The sequence below is a fragment of the Choristoneura fumiferana genome, chromosome 6 (assembly GCF_025370935.1).
Source record: "Choristoneura fumiferana chromosome 6, NRCan_CFum_1, whole genome shotgun sequence".
Lineage (NCBI taxonomy): Eukaryota > Metazoa > Arthropoda > Insecta > Lepidoptera > Tortricidae > Choristoneura > Choristoneura fumiferana.
In genome coordinates, this window is record NC_133477.1 from 16,453,488 (window position 1) to 16,470,959 (window position 17,472).

The 17,472-nt window shown below is 41.8% G+C and overlaps 1 protein-coding gene across 1 annotated transcript in view; it reads left to right on the forward strand.

Moving 5' to 3' along the window:
- Nucleotides 1-838: 838 nt before the first annotated feature.
- su(r) (dihydropyrimidine dehydrogenase su(r)) overlaps nt 839-17,472 on the forward strand; it is a 32,413-nt gene continuing 15,779 nt past the window's right edge. Inside the window, exons 1-15 of the mRNA XM_074089471.1 lie at nt 839-973; nt 3,935-4,045; nt 4,810-4,980; nt 5,422-5,583; nt 6,271-6,458; nt 7,143-7,269; nt 7,869-8,019; nt 8,608-8,777; nt 8,860-8,937; nt 10,273-10,405; nt 11,215-11,402; nt 12,607-12,813; nt 13,032-13,196; nt 13,852-14,004; nt 15,130-15,250. Coding sequence (XP_073945572.1) covers nt 932-973; nt 3,935-4,045; nt 4,810-4,980; nt 5,422-5,583; nt 6,271-6,458; nt 7,143-7,269; nt 7,869-8,019; nt 8,608-8,777; nt 8,860-8,937; nt 10,273-10,405; nt 11,215-11,402; nt 12,607-12,813; nt 13,032-13,196; nt 13,852-14,004; nt 15,130-15,250 — 2,167 coding nt within the window. The 5' untranslated portion in view covers nt 839-931. The remainder of the gene's footprint in view (nt 974-3,934; nt 4,046-4,809; nt 4,981-5,421; nt 5,584-6,270; nt 6,459-7,142; nt 7,270-7,868; nt 8,020-8,607; nt 8,778-8,859; nt 8,938-10,272; nt 10,406-11,214; nt 11,403-12,606; nt 12,814-13,031; nt 13,197-13,851; nt 14,005-15,129; nt 15,251-17,472) is intronic.

Here is a 17,472-nt window from a genome sequence, read left to right on the forward strand (position 1 = left end):
GGGTCTTCCTAGAGAATGCAACAATGGAAGATCCTGCGTATCCATCAGACACCTGCAGTCTTCACCAGGCCATCAGTCCGCCTCAGGGCCCAACCACGATGTATTTTCCAGTACGTGTGTATTCAAGTCGGTTTAAAATATCTTTGTCAAATACCTAGATGGGTGGAGATGTCATCCTTAATACTGGATCTGGATTGCTCTGGGTACTTAACTCTTGGTTGCCCGCTAACTCGTAGTTACGTATGTAAGTTAAACCTGGTCCACGCAAGCTTGCCTGACCATATCCAAGTTAAGTGCTAAGACAGGACTAAATAGTGTCAAAATGTATGAAACTGTCACCTCTAATCCAGGGTTAGTAATTACAATTTTTAACCATAGAATGTGCACGGCTCTTTGTCAATTACCAACAAAAGTATCAAGTAGAAAAATAAAAAGAATGTTCAAATGGAAATACCCATTTAAATCACATAAAAGGTATATTTCCACTTCAATATCCTGCGCTATTTCGGTTTTAACTGCGTGGTAATTAAGTCCGAATTTAGTTTCAATCCTCAAAATATGACAATGTTGATAAATAAATGTCCGCACTTTGTTCTTGAGACACTTGCCATTCTAAGATGACCTTCGCTTAACAAGGCAATCAAGGGAACAGAGCTCTATTTAAACTGGACATTAAGCATCATTGTTCGAATCAAAACTGTCGCAACTACATGATAAAATCACTAGCATTAGCAATCGTATTTACAGTGGAATAAAATTTGAATTGCAATAACATATCGGAGTAAGATACGTTGTTTTGTTTGGAACCAAATGACGGTAGATAGTGTAGATTCCGATTATACGATCAGTCGTATGTGAAGCACTGCCAGTGAGCAGTCCACTACGGTCTTTTTCGTGAATTTGTTCGTAACTACGTGATTAAAGTGCAATCATGGCGAAAGCGCTTTTGAGTAGAGAACTACCGGATATAGAGGTTAGTTTAATACTTATAGATGGACGCTGTTTTGCAATACTCAGTCAACCCACTGTCATTTTGCAATACAATGTCAACTGTATTTTTTTTAAGGGTTGACATTGTATTGCAGAATTTATCAGGGTTGACACACTATAGCATCAGCGTCCAGATATGGTTGATACTCGTAATGGTATCGGAACTGATATGGTGCAAGATCTTGCTTCCAATTTATTTCTATTTATAAAATAAATATTGTAATAAAACTTCTACTAGTTTCAGCAATTAAAAACCATTTCATTGATTGTCAACGAACGATATCTTATTCGGAACGGATTAGTTCGTGTGCCTCTTTTTACATGGCTAAGGCAAACGCCAGTCGTAAGTCGTAGTAGCCCCCAGGTCCCTTAGTCGCCTTTTACGACATACACGGGAAACGTTTGGTCTGTCTGTCTGTTCAAATACCGGCAGAGGCGGCGCAAGGCGTGGGCGACGAGGGCCACTGCCCACGGCCTCGCGGTCTAAGGGGCCTCGCGCCTCGAATGGTTCTTCTTTTTGCACATTTCAAAATCCGTTATCTAATGTGTGGTGTGTGTGCCATCATAGAGCCTCGCAAAATTTATCTCGCCCACGCCAAATTTAGGTCCTGCGCTACCACTGAATACCGGGCACGGCACGGACTATAATAAAAATAAGTAGATTGAAATAGACAGCATGACAGTATGAGAAATATCCGTAAGTCTCTAAACTAGGCTGAGCCTGGTATCTTGGGCGCTTAAAAGTAAAGATTAGATTAGACTCGAAACTTTAGAGCAGGGCTGTTCAAGTTTTTGCTTGTGGTCTGCTGTCTCAGACTGATAAAAGTGAAGAAAGTCTAGGAACAACTATATGTACTGTCAACCACTGTCGCGCGTGTGCGTATTGTATCTACCTACATTATCTATCTGTAATATGTTATTAATGATACATATTCTATTCCAAGAGACTTAAAATTTACGCATAAACGATTATTGTAAATGACATCAGGACTTCGGCAGTAAAATCAAACAAATATTTCTGAGAGCCAAACGATTGTTGTTTAGCGTGCCCTATTAAATATTTATTGTGATTTAATTCAAATTATAAGGATTTCTATATGTTACGCGAATTTGCAATGGTAATACAATGACGTGCTGTATTAACTATGCTAAAGGCTACGATAGTGTGGTTTATGATTAAATTCAATAGCTACATTCAGGTTATATAATTGTCAACATCACTAGATAACGTTATGAGGCAATATCGCATTTGTTTACCTACTGCGATCAGTTATCTACGACTCTTAAAACTATGTGCGAATCGTGAGCAAATATGGGTGTGTATTTACGTATTTGGTATTATCATTAGTTTTTCGTTAAAATGATTTTGCGGCAACTCTTCGAAAAAATGAACTAAAATAATTTCTTTGCTCACCCGCGACGGCCGCGACCTTACGATAGCTAAGTTTATGCGAGATATGCGTGTTCAAGCAGTTCCTCCACCTCCACACTGTAAGAACACCGACAAATCACACAAACCCATTCATCACCACCACCACAATACATTGCCGCGTTTCGAACTCAACCAGAGCTCATCTTCAGAGCAACACAACAACGCATATCTTATCATATCTTGCATAAACTAGCTATCATAAGGTCGCGGGTGAGCAAAGAAATTATTTTAGTTCATTGATATTGACCTCCGCAAAGTAACGCCTGATTCAATAAAGTCTTCGAAAAAAGTTAAACGAAACAAGTTTAAAGCTGGTGGTTGTTGGTCTGTGCCAATCCCAGAATAATCGAGAGCCCATACCCCAGGATTTAGGTGCTAATGACCAAGCATCTTAGGTATCTCTGAAAAATAACCATAGATACCAACACCAGGTAGAGGTAGTGAGATCTCGTATTCTCCGGTATTTATTTAGGACCTGTGACTCGACGTGGCGAGCACTTTATTCAGCGACTTGTGACGCAGGGAAGGGTCAATGGTAAAAGATCAAGAGGACGTTCTCCTATGCGCTATAGACTGACCAGATAAAAGCCCAAAGAAATACTCCTCTCAACAGCGCCAGAGAAGCGACCACAAGGGACAAACTGGCGCAGAATTGTTCTACGTGCTATGTGACCACGACTGCTCTGTCAAGAAAGAAGGAGAGAACAATACCAGAAGGAAGCGTTAGTTTGATCCCTTCAGATGCAACACCTTGCAGGTTGTGTAGGTACACAACCTTTGCCATAATTTTTATCACTGACTTTAGACAATCTGGTCAGACTCCATTGTTACGGTGCCACGGGCTGGCCATATATGATACTATACTTATGCACGCCAATTTCACATGGAGGCAGAAGAGTGAACACACACGCTTAGGTAGAAAAGTACCACATAAGGCAGCGCTGGCTAAAGCTCTTGAGGTAGAACGAAATTGTCAACACCACTTTCGCGCCTCTCGAAAGGCGCCATCAAAATTTTATTTCGCACTGGAAACTGCAAAATGGCGTCAAGGCGACTTGCTTGCATTGGCGCCTGGAGCGACCGCTCCTCTTGCTTTACCAACAGGGCCGGCGCTGCCTATAGGTACTATCGAACCAATTGAATCATGACTCACTGTGATACAATAAATTGTTTACATTTAAGTTAGGACTGTTCTTTTTTTTTCTTATTTATGTAATTTTGATTGTGTGTGTTTGCAGTAACAAATAAACGTTTTATCTATCTATCTGATACCTGTTCGTAGAAAAAGTCATATGACATCGCATTGCTCGACAAAGGAATTCATTGTGACTCTTACTGTGAGAACGTTCTTCGGTGGGTGAGGAATCAAATATGGTTCGACTGTACTGTTAGTCTGTTAATACCTAAATTGTGTTCGCACAGCACTAGATACCTAGGTATGTACGTCGCTATTGACTGTTCTGCTGCCGTGTGAAACCAGCATTATTTTTATAAGTATGAAATCTGTTCCAGAATCTTCTCAGGCTGAATCCGACAGTGAAGCCGTATACCAACCTGGTACCGTCCGCGCAGACCAAGAAAAACAAGCAGCATTGGAAACGAAATGCCGACAGGAAGTGTACAGTAAGTATAAATAGGTAGTAGGTACCTATGTTATAAAAGAGTAGAGTATAGATGATGATAATATACCAGAACGCAGCATAAACGCGGAACTCACTAAGGACTCGCCTTACGAGACAGACGCATGAGTCATAATTTTGTTAGACACAGATTTCATGCTACATTTGCACGCTTGTCGAGACTTGGCAAATGTCTAAAAGCTGAATGTCATTTACACGCTTGCAAGTGCGATATTGTATTCCAGGCAAACATGGCAGATGTGGACCTCGAAATTGCTTCGGCTCTTGTTTGTGATATTTTTATTCATCATCATCATCATGTCAGCCGAAAGACGTCCAGTGCTGGACATAGGCCTCCCCCAAGGCTCTCCACTCAGACCGGTCTTGTGCTTTCCGCATCCAACGCGATCCCGCGATCTTAACCAGGTCGTCGCTCCATCTCGTTAGAGGCCTACCAACAGCTCGTCTCCTGGATATTTTTATTGTCAATGTGTAAATACGTCGCAAGCGCATGCCGCAAGCTTCCTATGATCTGTCTTCAAAAAACAACGCTGCCCTGGATCGACGAGAATCTCTTGCAGCTCACGCAAGCCAAGTTAAACACCCCTACACGCTTGTGATTGTGAAAGGTATAAGGCAAGCGTGTAAATGCACCTACTATCAAAATCGCACTGCAAGTGGCGGCATAATAAGCTTCTGAATAATAGTCTGGTCTATCTGTCTTGCCCCAACATACGCATATTATATCTCCTTTCTCTTTTCCACCAGACATGCCCAACCTTGGAGAAGAACTTTGACGACATAAAGCACACGACGTTGTCGGAACGCGGTGCGCTCAAGGAAGCTGCGCGTTGCCTTAAATGTGCAGATGCGCCCTGCCAGAAGAGCTGTCCCACCCAGATCGATGTTAAGAGCTTCATCTCTAGCATTGCTACTAAGGTAAGGTATACTTAAGGGAGAGAGAAAGTGAGAAGAGCTTTGACGACATAAAGCACACAACGTTGTCGGAACGCGGTGCGCTCAAGGAAGCTGCGCGCCACGATGTCCTAGATCAAGTATGCAGTTAAGAGCTTCAGAGTCTAGCATTAACAGCTACTTAAGGTAAGGTAGAAGATCTCTCCAGGCATATTATGTCTGGGCACTGAAGTCCGAAGGAACAGCGTCTAAAGTAGTATTATGCGACCGACTTGAGAAACATGCATGGCGTGACGCGGAATGTTGGAGTTTCTATATATCTCAGGACTAGATCAACTTGAGTTGTATTATTTTGAAATAATACCCCATTTTAATTTAGACTTCGAGTTTCTGTATAATATATTATGGCGACATACAATACAATACAAACATACATTACACTTCGGTACTTAAATTCCTTCCCAGAACTACTACGGCGCGGCCAAGGCGATTTTATCGGATAACCCGCTGGGGCTAACGTGCGGCATGGTGTGCCCGACTAGCGACCTCTGCGTGGGAGGCTGCAACCTCCATGCGAGCGAGGAGGGCGCCATTAACATTGGAGGGTTACAGCATTTTGCGGTTGACGTGAGTATGAAAGTATTTTGCTTACTTTAGATAATTTATCATTGGACTTATATACACCGTACTTAAGCACCGGACATTATGCGTCATACACCACATTTCATAATTTCCGTCAACTTCGACTGACGGCACAAAGTTAAACAAAGACTACCGCCTGTAGGTAAATTGTAGCTTCGTGAAATAGGGCACAGAACGAAATAATGGCAGTTTCCTCGGACAAAGAATTACTCTTAGCTTATAGCAATTCAGAGGGAACGCGCTGCCAGCATCTTCGAAACCTTGCCTAAGGGGTCTGGCATCAATATTTTGTTTTAGTATTCAGTTGTAGTCCTTTTTCATCTTTTTTTTTGTTTTATGCAGTTATTTTAAGTTTAGGTTAGTTTTTTTTACATATAACTGACCGTGATTGACCCCTATCTCTCTCTAATTTGATTCTTATTAACTGTTTTCTTCTACTTGTCAATAAAACTTTTGGATACCATTATTAAAAATTTAGATTTAATAGTAATAAGTGGACAGGGGTCAAGAATGATAAAAATTAGTGTGACGTTAATTTACACTGGCCAGTGTCATTTGTGGATGACACTGGCCAAATGGATAAAAACGTTTAGTGCGCTTTTTTCCATCGATCTTTTTTCACCCAATTGCAAGCAATCGTCTAACCCAAAATTACCACTTTCTTCTTTGCAGATCTTCATGAAAATGGGCATACCGCAAACTCTAGACCCGAAAACGAAGCCGCTCCCACTGGGCGGGCAACAGAAGATAGCCCTGATTGGTGGAGGCCCCGCTAGCATCAGCGCTGCTTGCTTTCTGGCGCGACTGGGCTACAAGGATATCACGGTGTATGAGAAGGAGGCGTATTTGGGAGGTTTGAGGTATGTACAAGTTAGACATATTCTCTACTAGCTGTTCTCCGTTACTCCGTCCGCGTAGAACTCGTTTATCGCTATCCCGCGGGTACTATGCAATTTTCCGCGTTAAAAGCTGTCCTACGGTGAACAAGCAAAAAAACAGACTTACAAACTTTGGTATTTATATTATTTGTGGTATTTTCCCACAGAATCAGGATTTCTTACACAGGTAAAATCCCAAAATTTTAACTGATATACTTTGTTTTTTTTTTAGCATTAGAAAGAAGGTAAGCGATCTTGGCGTGTCTTTTTATTGAAAAACAGTTTTCAAAAATAAGCCACAGCAAATAATAATATGTAACAATTAGCAAGGACATAATATATAATCATTTATATTCTTTTGGTATCACCAGTAATAGATACTGTTTTTTTTAAAACGTTTTTCAATAAAAGACACATCGAGATTGTTTACCCTTTTTGTAGTGCTTAAAAAAAAACGAAGTTAGTATGTATAAGTGCAGCTACATTATTTTTTTAAAGGTGTTTTTATGCAACTTTAATAAAGACCATGATATAATTTTTGAGTATCCTATGGGAATTAAGTAACGTCCTAGAATTTCAATTGAACACCGCGTCTAATGGTTCACGCCGTTCACACAAGCGAAGCCGCGGGTAAGGGGTTTCTATAGGTTTATCTTCATTTTCCAGCTCAGCCGAGATCCCGCAGTATCGGCTTGGGTTCGACGTGGTGCAGTTCGAAGTGGGCCTCGTAAAGAACCTCGGCGTCAAGTTTGTGACCGGCAGGAAACTGTCCACTAAAGATATAACTGTTGACGTAAGTTTGTAGAGGAAAGAAGATTTTTTTTTTTTCATTTCTCATGCTCGTAAGTTCGTATTTATGCTGGATCTAGGCGACATAAAATGACTTTTTATGTTCTAGTGCATAAAATAATATCTTCGTCTAAAACCAAGGCAATCAGGTGTCAACAGACAGAAACAAAAAAGTTTCTATATATTTTTTTAATAAGTTTTAATTTATATTTATAAAACAAAAAATTAATCAAATCAATCAAAGGTAATCAATAAAACTTTAAATTTTATAATTGTATAGCAAATAAAAGGTACCTAGTAGTAAAATTGTTTCCACTGTTGCTATTTAATTTCCTCGCAATCGAAGTGAAAAGCAGAGTGTGAAACTCGAGCATTAAACCCGTTTTCCCCCTTGACGTGTCTATTCACCCTCGCCGAACCGGCTCTGGTGGCTATATGAACGCCTCGGGTAAAATGGCTCGTTTTATGCTCTTGTTGTACAATCTACTATAAGAGTCTCCGGCCTTTGATACGAAGGCTCATTTTATCTCCTAGTTACATCGCATTCCTATTTTACTATTTAAAGACTTTTACCATTAAGTACAGCGTTTACTTCTTTTTCAGGGTCTGCTCCAAAGCGGCCATAAAGCCGTGTTCCTCGGAATAGGGCTCCCCGAGCCGACAAGCGTGCCCATCTTCAAAGGACTCACCCCTGAAATGGGCTTCTACACCAGCAAGAGCTTTTTGCCACTCGTCTCTAAAGGGAGCAAGAAAGGTTAATAAAATGTAAAGTCGCGCCCTGTGAAGTGAAATCCCTACCCAAAGGGTAAAAACGGGACCCTATTACTAAGACTCCGCTGTCCGTCCGTCTGTCCGTCTGTCTGTCCGTCGGTCACCAGGCTGTATCTCATAAACCGTGATAGTTAGATAGTTGAAATTTTCACAGATTATGTATTTCTGTTGCCGCTATAACAACAAATACTAAAAACAGAATAAAATAAATATTTAAGGGGACAATATTTATACAACATTTACGCAATATTTATACAAAAACGCGATTTTTTTTGCCGTTTTTTACTTGATATTAATAACGACAACAGGTAGACGCTTGAAATATTCATAGAATATTTAGTCGTATATTCACTTTAAAAATAAATAGTTAAATTAGAATAAAACAAAATATTTAAGGGGGGCCCCATACAACAAACGTGTTTTTTTTTGCTAATGTTGTATAGATAGTGGTACGGAACCCTTCGTGCGCGAGTCCGACTCGCACTTGGCCGTTTTTTTTTTAAATCACTTGAATCAGTACCGCGGGCTTAGTGGCCATCTTGACTTGATATTCCGATAAATGATTTGACAGGAATGTGCGCCTGTAAGACCGCGTTGCCTGTGCTCCACGGGAACGTGATAGTCCTGGGCGCGGGAGACACTGCCTTCGACTGCGCCACGTCGGCGCTCCGCTGCGGCGCCCGTCGTGTCTACGTAGTCTTCCGAAAGGGCTTCGGGAACATTCGGGCGGTGCCCGAAGAGGTAACCATAACATAACAATCAAAATAGTTTATTCTGTAAGTAAGCCGCTGAGAGCTAGTTTACATGTGAATTTTTTTTTCAGGTCGATTTAGCGAAAGAAGAAAAATGTGAATTCATGCCGTTTATGTCGCCTCAAGAAGTCATCGTCAAGGATGGCAGGGTAAGACTCGTTGTTATATCTATGTTATTCAAAATAAATACCTACATTGGTGCTGGTAGAACCCTTGCGTAATATTTGATTTGTGCTTGCTCTCAAATTGAGTACCTACCAACCTACATACAAAAAACTGTATCGCAGATGTCCAATGAAGAACACATTCTCTGATTTTGCCATCTTTAATTTATTGCTCTATTCTATTGCTAACGAGCAACAGAGGTGACAGAGGGTGTCTTGGCATAAGCATATGAAACGCTAGTACCTTGGTGGTACAGTCAACATCGTCATCACTACGGAAGACGTCCACTGTTTGAACAAAGGCTTCCCCTTAGAACGCCATAATAAATGATATCTTGCCACTTGCATCCACCGGTTACCCGCAACTCCCGCGATGTCGCCAGTCCTCAAGTGGGGGCCTGCAAGCTTCGTCTTCTGTTTAGTGGTCGGCACTCGAAGAATTCTCCTCTCCCCCAACGATTATCCGTTCCTCGAGCGATGTGGCCCGATCTTCAACTTGCATATTTTTCGGGCTATGAGGTGGTATTGTATCCAGTGCCGGTTTAAGGAGTTCCAGCGCCCTGGGCGAGATTCCCACGGCGCCCCCAACTTTTGGGAATTTTCTAGAAAGTTATAGGCTTCAGGCGTCCCTTTAAGGCACTTGTCTCACCGCCAGCGAGGAAACGATTGGCTATCGACTATTTTTCTCGCTCAAGAAACGAACAAAAGATATAAGATCCTGTGTGAGTAAAAGAGACACATATATTAATAGTTGATCGCTGGCTGTTCACACTGTCGGCGAGAACTCGCTCTTACATCTTTTGTCGTAGCGACAAGAGCTATAAAACTCGCTGAGCTATAGATTCTCGCTCAGCGATTTCAGCTTGGCGGCCGCCTCGCACGAGCGAGTCGAGTGGAGCGAGTAATCGCCCATCGCACGCGAACACTCGCTTACAGCCGGGCGACAAAACTACACTCGCTTCTCGCTGCTCGCCCACTCGTTTCTAGTTACTCGCTCTACTCGCTTCTCGCTCATCGTCGGTGGTGGGACAAGTGCCTAAGTTCGGCGCCCTGGGCGGTCGCCCCACCGCGCCCTACCCTAACGCCGCTACTGACTGTATCTACGTATAACTTTTAATCATCATCATCATCATCCCAGCCTATTTACGTCCCACTGCTGGGCACAGGCCTCCTTTCAGAATGAGAAGGCTTGGGCCATAGTTCCCACGCGGGCCCAGTGCGGATTGGGAACTTCACACGTACCATTGAATTACTTCATAGCTCTGTACAGGTTTTCTTGGATGTTTTTTGATATCTTTTAATCTCACTTTGTATTCTTAGGTGGCCGGTTTAAAATTCTGTCGAACCGAACAATTGGAAGACGGAGAGTGGATCGAAGATCATGAACAGGTTCTGAAGCTGAAGGCAAACTTCATCATATCAGCTTTTGGCTCCGGATTGTATGACAACGAAGGTGAGATTTATTTTTTATTTTTTAACCGACCAGCGATTAAGATCTCACCTGATACCCTGATGCAGTGAAACATATAAAAGGCCTAGATAAGATGATATAATTTGAAATTAATAATTTCTAGACTGGGGGCGATTATTCTAGCGTTTCAACGCCTCAGTTATCTGGTCACATTTGTTATGAATTGGCTATAGATATTGAAGTCATTTTCGATTTGTTAGAGTTCCTGTATTTCTACCAGATAAGTAAAAAACTGTATCAGAATACTTATTTGGCCATTTTTGCAGGAGTGTCCTGAAAAATAAGACAGTTGTAAGCCCCAATAATAACCCTGGGCACAGTAAAAAAAAGGGATAAAAAACCACAACGTACATAGAAGTTACAGTTTTTCAGGTCTTCAGTTTAATTAAAAGACTGTATTTATTAAGAGTAAGATAGACACGTGAGCAAGTTTTCGTAGATGCTTAAATGTTGCTTCGAGTTTTTTTCTCGTGCGTGTCACCTAAGTTTGCGGACTTGACCGAACAACACGAGAGAAAAAACTCGCCGCACCTGGGGGGGCATATAAGGGGGGCCCTGGGCCCTAGGCTATGGGTCTAAGATAACAGTAAATATTCCTGCGACAAAAAAGGAGAATTGATTTAGTTACGACTAGAATTTGACTATGTAACCCCCTCTCCTCTGGCTATAGAATTTGACCATGTCTAAACAGCTGTCTACAAAGCTGGATCCACCCTAAGCTGAACCAAAAGTACACGAATTTACTTGCACTTTTTACCCTATCCACAATACGATTTATTCGTCTGCCACAGTAAAAGAAGCTATGTCCGGCGTGAAACTGAACCGCTGGGGTCTTCCGGAGGTCGATAGCAGCACCATGCAGAGTGTGAGCAACCCCCAAGTGTTCGTGGGGGGCGACCTGGCGGGGGTCGCTGAGACCACCGTGGAGTCCGTGAATGACGGGAAGACCGCTGCGTGGTACATGCATTGCTATCTTCAGGTCAGTACCTATATTTATGCCAGGATAAACTATCCTCCTGTGACCCAAGTCAAATTTAATTTTATGAATATTTTTTTAATACCACGCCTGATGTTAAGCAATTACCGCCGCCTAGGAACACAACACCCGAAGTATCACTCGCGCGTTGCCGACCCGGCATAAACCTTTTTATACTCCTTTTGAAGACCTCCATGCTCTAACTCGCTGGGAAAACCACTACAGGAAGTACATTCCACAATCTAAGTGTTCTATGGAGAAAACACCTTTTGAACCGAACGGTACGCGACCGTTGTGACTCCAACATGTGGGGGGGGAGCATTTGTGAAATTTTATGCTCACCCGCGATCTTATGATAGCTACGTTTATGCAAGAAATGTGTGTTCATGCAGTTCCTCCACCTCCACACTGTTAGAGCGTTTTCACTTTATCCGATCCGATATCGGTATCGGACGACGATAGACGATATCTGATTGCCGACACTTATGTTCTGCTTTCACATATTTCCGACAAAATCGCTCCGATACGGCCGGATCAAAATGGCCGCCACGCATCGGGCTCTGCGCACACAGAGACAATTTAGATACACGCATAGCACACATACAAACTTTATCGTCTGACAGCCCACGGGCGTCCGATGGTGCCGTGAACATATCGGTGTCGGCTCCGATATCCGGTATCGGGCCGGACAATGTGAAAGACAGGTAGATATTTCATACATTTTATTTGCCCCGATATCGTATCGTTGTCCGATACCGATATCGGATATACCACGAGGACCTGGCTTCGATTCCCAACGCTGGTCTCTTTTTCTGGTTTTTATGTGCATCTATGTTTCAGTTTGTATTTTCGATATCGATTTTACGGGGTGACCGTAACAAAATTTGGAGTTGAAATAAAAAATATAAAAATAGTTACTCCAAAACCAATCTTAATAATAGTTTCAACTTACCGAAGCGCAGTTAGCGCACTAATGTAACCACGAAGCCCCGTATGGACTTATACGGTAGGCGCAGTGAATTCGGTCGCGTACCATAATGCAGTGGTCCAACAGGCGTAGCTTATTGCTTAATGTCTTTTCAGCTGTCTGTCGTTTGCCGCTGACGCACATCTGCGTCAGTTTTTTTTCCATTATATTGTGTTGTTAAAGCCTGCGTTTTTTGCTGCGGTTCTGTGGAAATTCTAAATTGTTTTTCTTTTCTCGCAGGGCATACCCTTCACCGCGCCAGTGGAGCTCCCCAAGTTCCACTGCCCCATCGACGAGGTCGATCTTTCCGTGGAGGTGTGCGGCATCAAGTTCGAGAACCCCTTCGGCCTCGCCAGCGCTCCCCCCACCACTAGCACCGCTATGATCCGCAGGGCCTTCCAGCAGGGTTGGGGCTTCGTAGTTACAAAGACATTTGGCTTGGATAAGGTAAGGGGGCGTTCAAGTTGTACGTACCTAACGCAATTTTTGGAGATTTTTGACCCCAAATGTAATATTTTTCTGTACCCCCTCCCCCTTCCTAAACGTTACGTAACACCCAACCCAAGTGACCATTTCTATTTTTTTCTTTTTTGCTTTTCTTTAGCCGTTTTCCGAATCAAGTTGGCATATCTACTTGCCTTTTAAATAAATCTTACCTTCACCAGGACCTAGTAACCAACGTGTCCCCGCGTATCGTGCGCGGTGTGACATCCGGAGAGAACTACGGGCCGGGACAGGGCTGCTTCCTCAACATCGAGCTGATCTCCGAGAAGTGTCAAGCGTACTGGTGCCAGAGCATTAGGGAGCTGAAGAGGGATTTCCCAGAGAAAGTAAGCCGTTAGAGTACATTATGTAAACACGAGCCGTTACCCGCGACTCTGTCAGCATAGAATTCGGTTTTAACTATCCCGTTTGAAATTTTCCGTGATTAAAACTATCCAATGCCCTTCTATCTATCTTTATACCGAATTCCATCTAAATCGGTTCAGCGGTTTAGACGTGATGAAGTAACAAAAATAAACAGACAGACTTACAAACTTTCGCATTTATTATATTAGTGAGATAAAAGATACCTATAGCACTTCTGACGTTTATAGACATTCTGATGTTCTTACAGTTAGGCAGTTATATATTTCAAATTGTATCTCGAAAATTCATAAAAATTTAAAGCAAGATCAAAGTATACTAAAAAAACTTAATCCCTATTATGTAATAAAACTATCTAAAACAAGGACAAATTTAGAGCTAAACGAGAGTGGATCTTAAAATTGTTACCTATACACGCTAAGCGACGACAAAATTCTGAAAAAAAAACTGAGCAATGTTTTAAATATCACCTTCGAGACCTCCCACCAACCACTAGATTCCAAACCTATCATGAACCAGTGCGACCCGCCTCATTGTACCACACGGCCTTTGCCTGCCAAAAGGTTGCCTACTCAAAGTTGCTTATAGCTTATGGCCGAGAAATGTTTTTTTCCCCAGGTGATAATAGCATCGATAATGTGCTCGTACAACGAAGCCGATTGGACGGAGCTGGCGCAGAAGGCAGAAGCCGCCGGCTCGGACGCGCTCGAGCTCAACCTCTCATGCCCCCACGGCATGGGCGAGTCCGGAATGGGGCTAGCTTGTGGACAGGTAACTGATGCACTCTGTCACTTTCTGCTTTAGCTCCGACTGTGTAATTACGTCTCTTGAGGATTAAATTAATTTTAATATACGAGTACCTATTAAAGCCTTTTCCTACGAGTTAAAATCAGTCCCCAACAAACCTACTCTACATGATGGTCCTTCGAACCGGAAAGTTAGTTTAATATCGGGCCGGCTGAGGGGGAGGTTAACATTATTCGGTTTGGTAACCGACTCGAAGCCGAAATAAATAGCAATAAGGACTGATGCCTGGTACCACTAAGCTCAGTAAGTACATTCGAGTTTGTAAACTTCTTAGCAAAAATTTGTTCAAAAATATCTGAACGCGCTTGTACGGTCAAGGAGTTTATTCATTGGCCACCATGGAACCATTTCACAGTAAACGTCATAGTGACGGCGCATTAATTAACAAGGAAAGTCGTAGTGACTTTTCCTTTGAAAAGGTTCCATGGTGGCCCATGATTAAATTCCTTGACTGTACCTACGCCGTTAGCAATAGAGTCAGAAACTTATAACGTTTTACAGCCACGTACGTTTAGTACCTATGGCGTTTAGCCTTGCAAGATTGTCAATGTGTCAATGCGATCGAGTAAAAAAGTGATCCGCTACTTTTGATGCTGACTGTACCTACGCATGGTGACAAGCGATGCCCGTCGTACAATCAAGTGTAAAAATATAAACTTATTCAAAGTTTCAAAAATAAGTACCACAGACTTATTCCGACGCAATAAGGCCGTAGTAACATATTTTTGAGTGGTTCGATTCGAATAGATAGGGTAGAAGTACCGGTTTTGGCTACCTTAAGACCGTTCTTGGCCAGTTGACATTTGAAGTAATATATAAAACGTTATAGTATTAAAACAATATTTTTAGTGAGTTTTCAAAAGTTTATATTGAAATGAATAAAGTCTGTACCTAATGTTTTATTACTACAAAATTTCAAACATATATTTGAACAATAAATGGCCATAAACGGTACTTACTGCCCTACTTATTTTTGCACTTGACGTACAGTTTGCAATATTAACGCGACAGTCGCTGTTCAGAGACCATATCCGTCGAATAGACTACAAAGCTCCGTGTAAAGTTTCTTCTTCATGTTTTTTCTCACAGGACCCCGTACTAGTAAAAGGCATATCGCAATGGGTAAAGAAAGCCGTCAAAATCCCCGTGTTCATCAAACTGACCCCCAACATCACAGACATCGTTAGCATCGCAATGGCAGCTTATGAAGGTAAAAAAGTGATTTTTTTAACGCCACTTGGGAGTCATTCAAGTATTGCGAAAGTTAAATTTGTCACTTTTAACCCCCCCCCCCTTATCAGCAAAACCCTATCCCCTCCCCCTATGCTTAGGTAAACATCGGTATATGTATATTTTTAAATCTATTCTGGTAACATTTTGAAAAAAAACAAGAAATCTATATTAATAATTTCGTCCAGGGGTACGGTAGACTCGAACGAAATGCACATCAAATTGAAGAGCGTAAAAATTAGTCGATCCGAGTCGACAAATATATCCGCAAAATTCGGATTATGGAGAATTTCGTTAAATTCTAATGGCACTGACAAACAAACCGCAGTCGCCATCTTGGGTAGTTAATAAACGTTCCGTTTCATACTAGCTAGCTCGCCTTCAACACATCGCGTGCGTCACGCCAAAAAAGTATCCATTACAAAGAACTGTGACTCATGTGACTGTGTAAAACGAAACGTCTTGCCGGAAAACTTGAATGGATCTTATCAAAACTCAAAACTATCACCAACTACCTTCAACTATAACTATCTTCAGTTGTTGGCGTTTGTTCCGAGTCGACAACTTGTAGGTAGAAAATTCGGATTTAGCGAGTATTTTCAATAAAAAATGGAATAAATTACTGAGTATATATAATGGCGTTGCGAAGTAAACATGTCAAAGTCATCACATCAAAGTGGCGTGAGTGTCACGTCATCACGTGTCACAGGTTTGCATTTCGTTCTCCATTGTGACCTTTTAAGGGCCCACACACGGTACGATTCGTCGATTTTCATCAGATCGATCGTACAGACGGATCGTACCTTATATGGGGCCTTTAGGTCTAATTTCTTTGATTATGAGACAGACATACGTAGTCGGTCCCAAAGTTCTGTCACTGGCACATTATTTTTAAATTTAAAACATGATTTTAAGAAAATTTGATTGAATTCCATTTTTGAATGTTTGTCAATTATTTTAAAACAATAAACAGTCATTCGCTGCAATTTTCTCACGATGGAGTGGACGTTGAAAGAAAACCGAATAGCTGTTTTAGCATTGCACCGCTGTGGGCACTCGCCAAGTACCATTTTCAAGTTGCTCAAAAATGTAAATATAACGCTTAGGTTTGTGTACCGTACGATTGACAGGTACAATGAAGTCTCAGTGTTGAGGACAAGAAAAGAATTGGCCGGCTCGCTCCGTACAAACACCAGCAGTGATCAAAGCGATCAAGGCACGCATAGCAAGAAATCTGTCCGAAAACAGAAGTTGATGGCTTTTGCAGATGGGTGTCAGTAAAAAACCGTCAAAAAGGTTTTAAACGAAGATCTTAGTCTGCGAGCATACAAAAAATAGAGTGGGCACTTACTTAATGCCCGTCTAAAACAATAAGGTTTAAAAGATCCCGGAAGTTGTTAAAGCGGTACGCGAAAATCGACACCGTGATATCCTCTTTACAGACGAAAAGATTTTCGATATTGAAGAGAAGTACAATAAACATAATGATAGAGTGTACGCTAGGAGCTCAAGAAGAGTATTCTCTGATCTTATTACGGGCCAACTGAGGTTCATTTTTTGCGAAAAAGGGGGTCAATTCAGTGCGAAAGTGTACCAAGAGACGGTTTTGGATAAGCATGTCAAAGATCTGCCCAACACACTTCTATTTTCAGGTCATAATTTTGTGTTCCAGCAGGATTCTGCGCCAGCACACAAAGCCAAGACCACTCAAGCCTGGTTTGGCCGTCAAAAAATCGACTTTATAACACGAAGATTGGCCTTCCTCCAGTCCGACCCTTAATCCTCTGGACTTTAAAATTTGGCAGGTCTTAGAGGGGAAGGTCTGTGCTAAACCCCGTAAAAATTTGGAGAGCCTGAAGTCATCTTTAAGAAAAGCAGTCGCTCTAAAATAGACATGAAAATGGTGCGTGCTGCGATAGACGACTGGCTGCGCCGATTAAGGCCTGTATTAAAAACAAGGAAGTCATTTTTGAATAAATTTATTAACAGCTTTTAATGTACTTTAAATTGGTATATAATTTATTAAAAACTGATTGGTACTTTTGTTTTTATCATTATTTTCATTTGTGACAGAACTTTTGGGACTGACTACGTAGTTTTGGGCAAATAAGATTTAGGAGAAATATCTACTGGTGAAATACCGATACGTAGGTTAGCCGTTAAAGTGTTGTGATAACTATTAAGGCTGGGAATATACGTCAG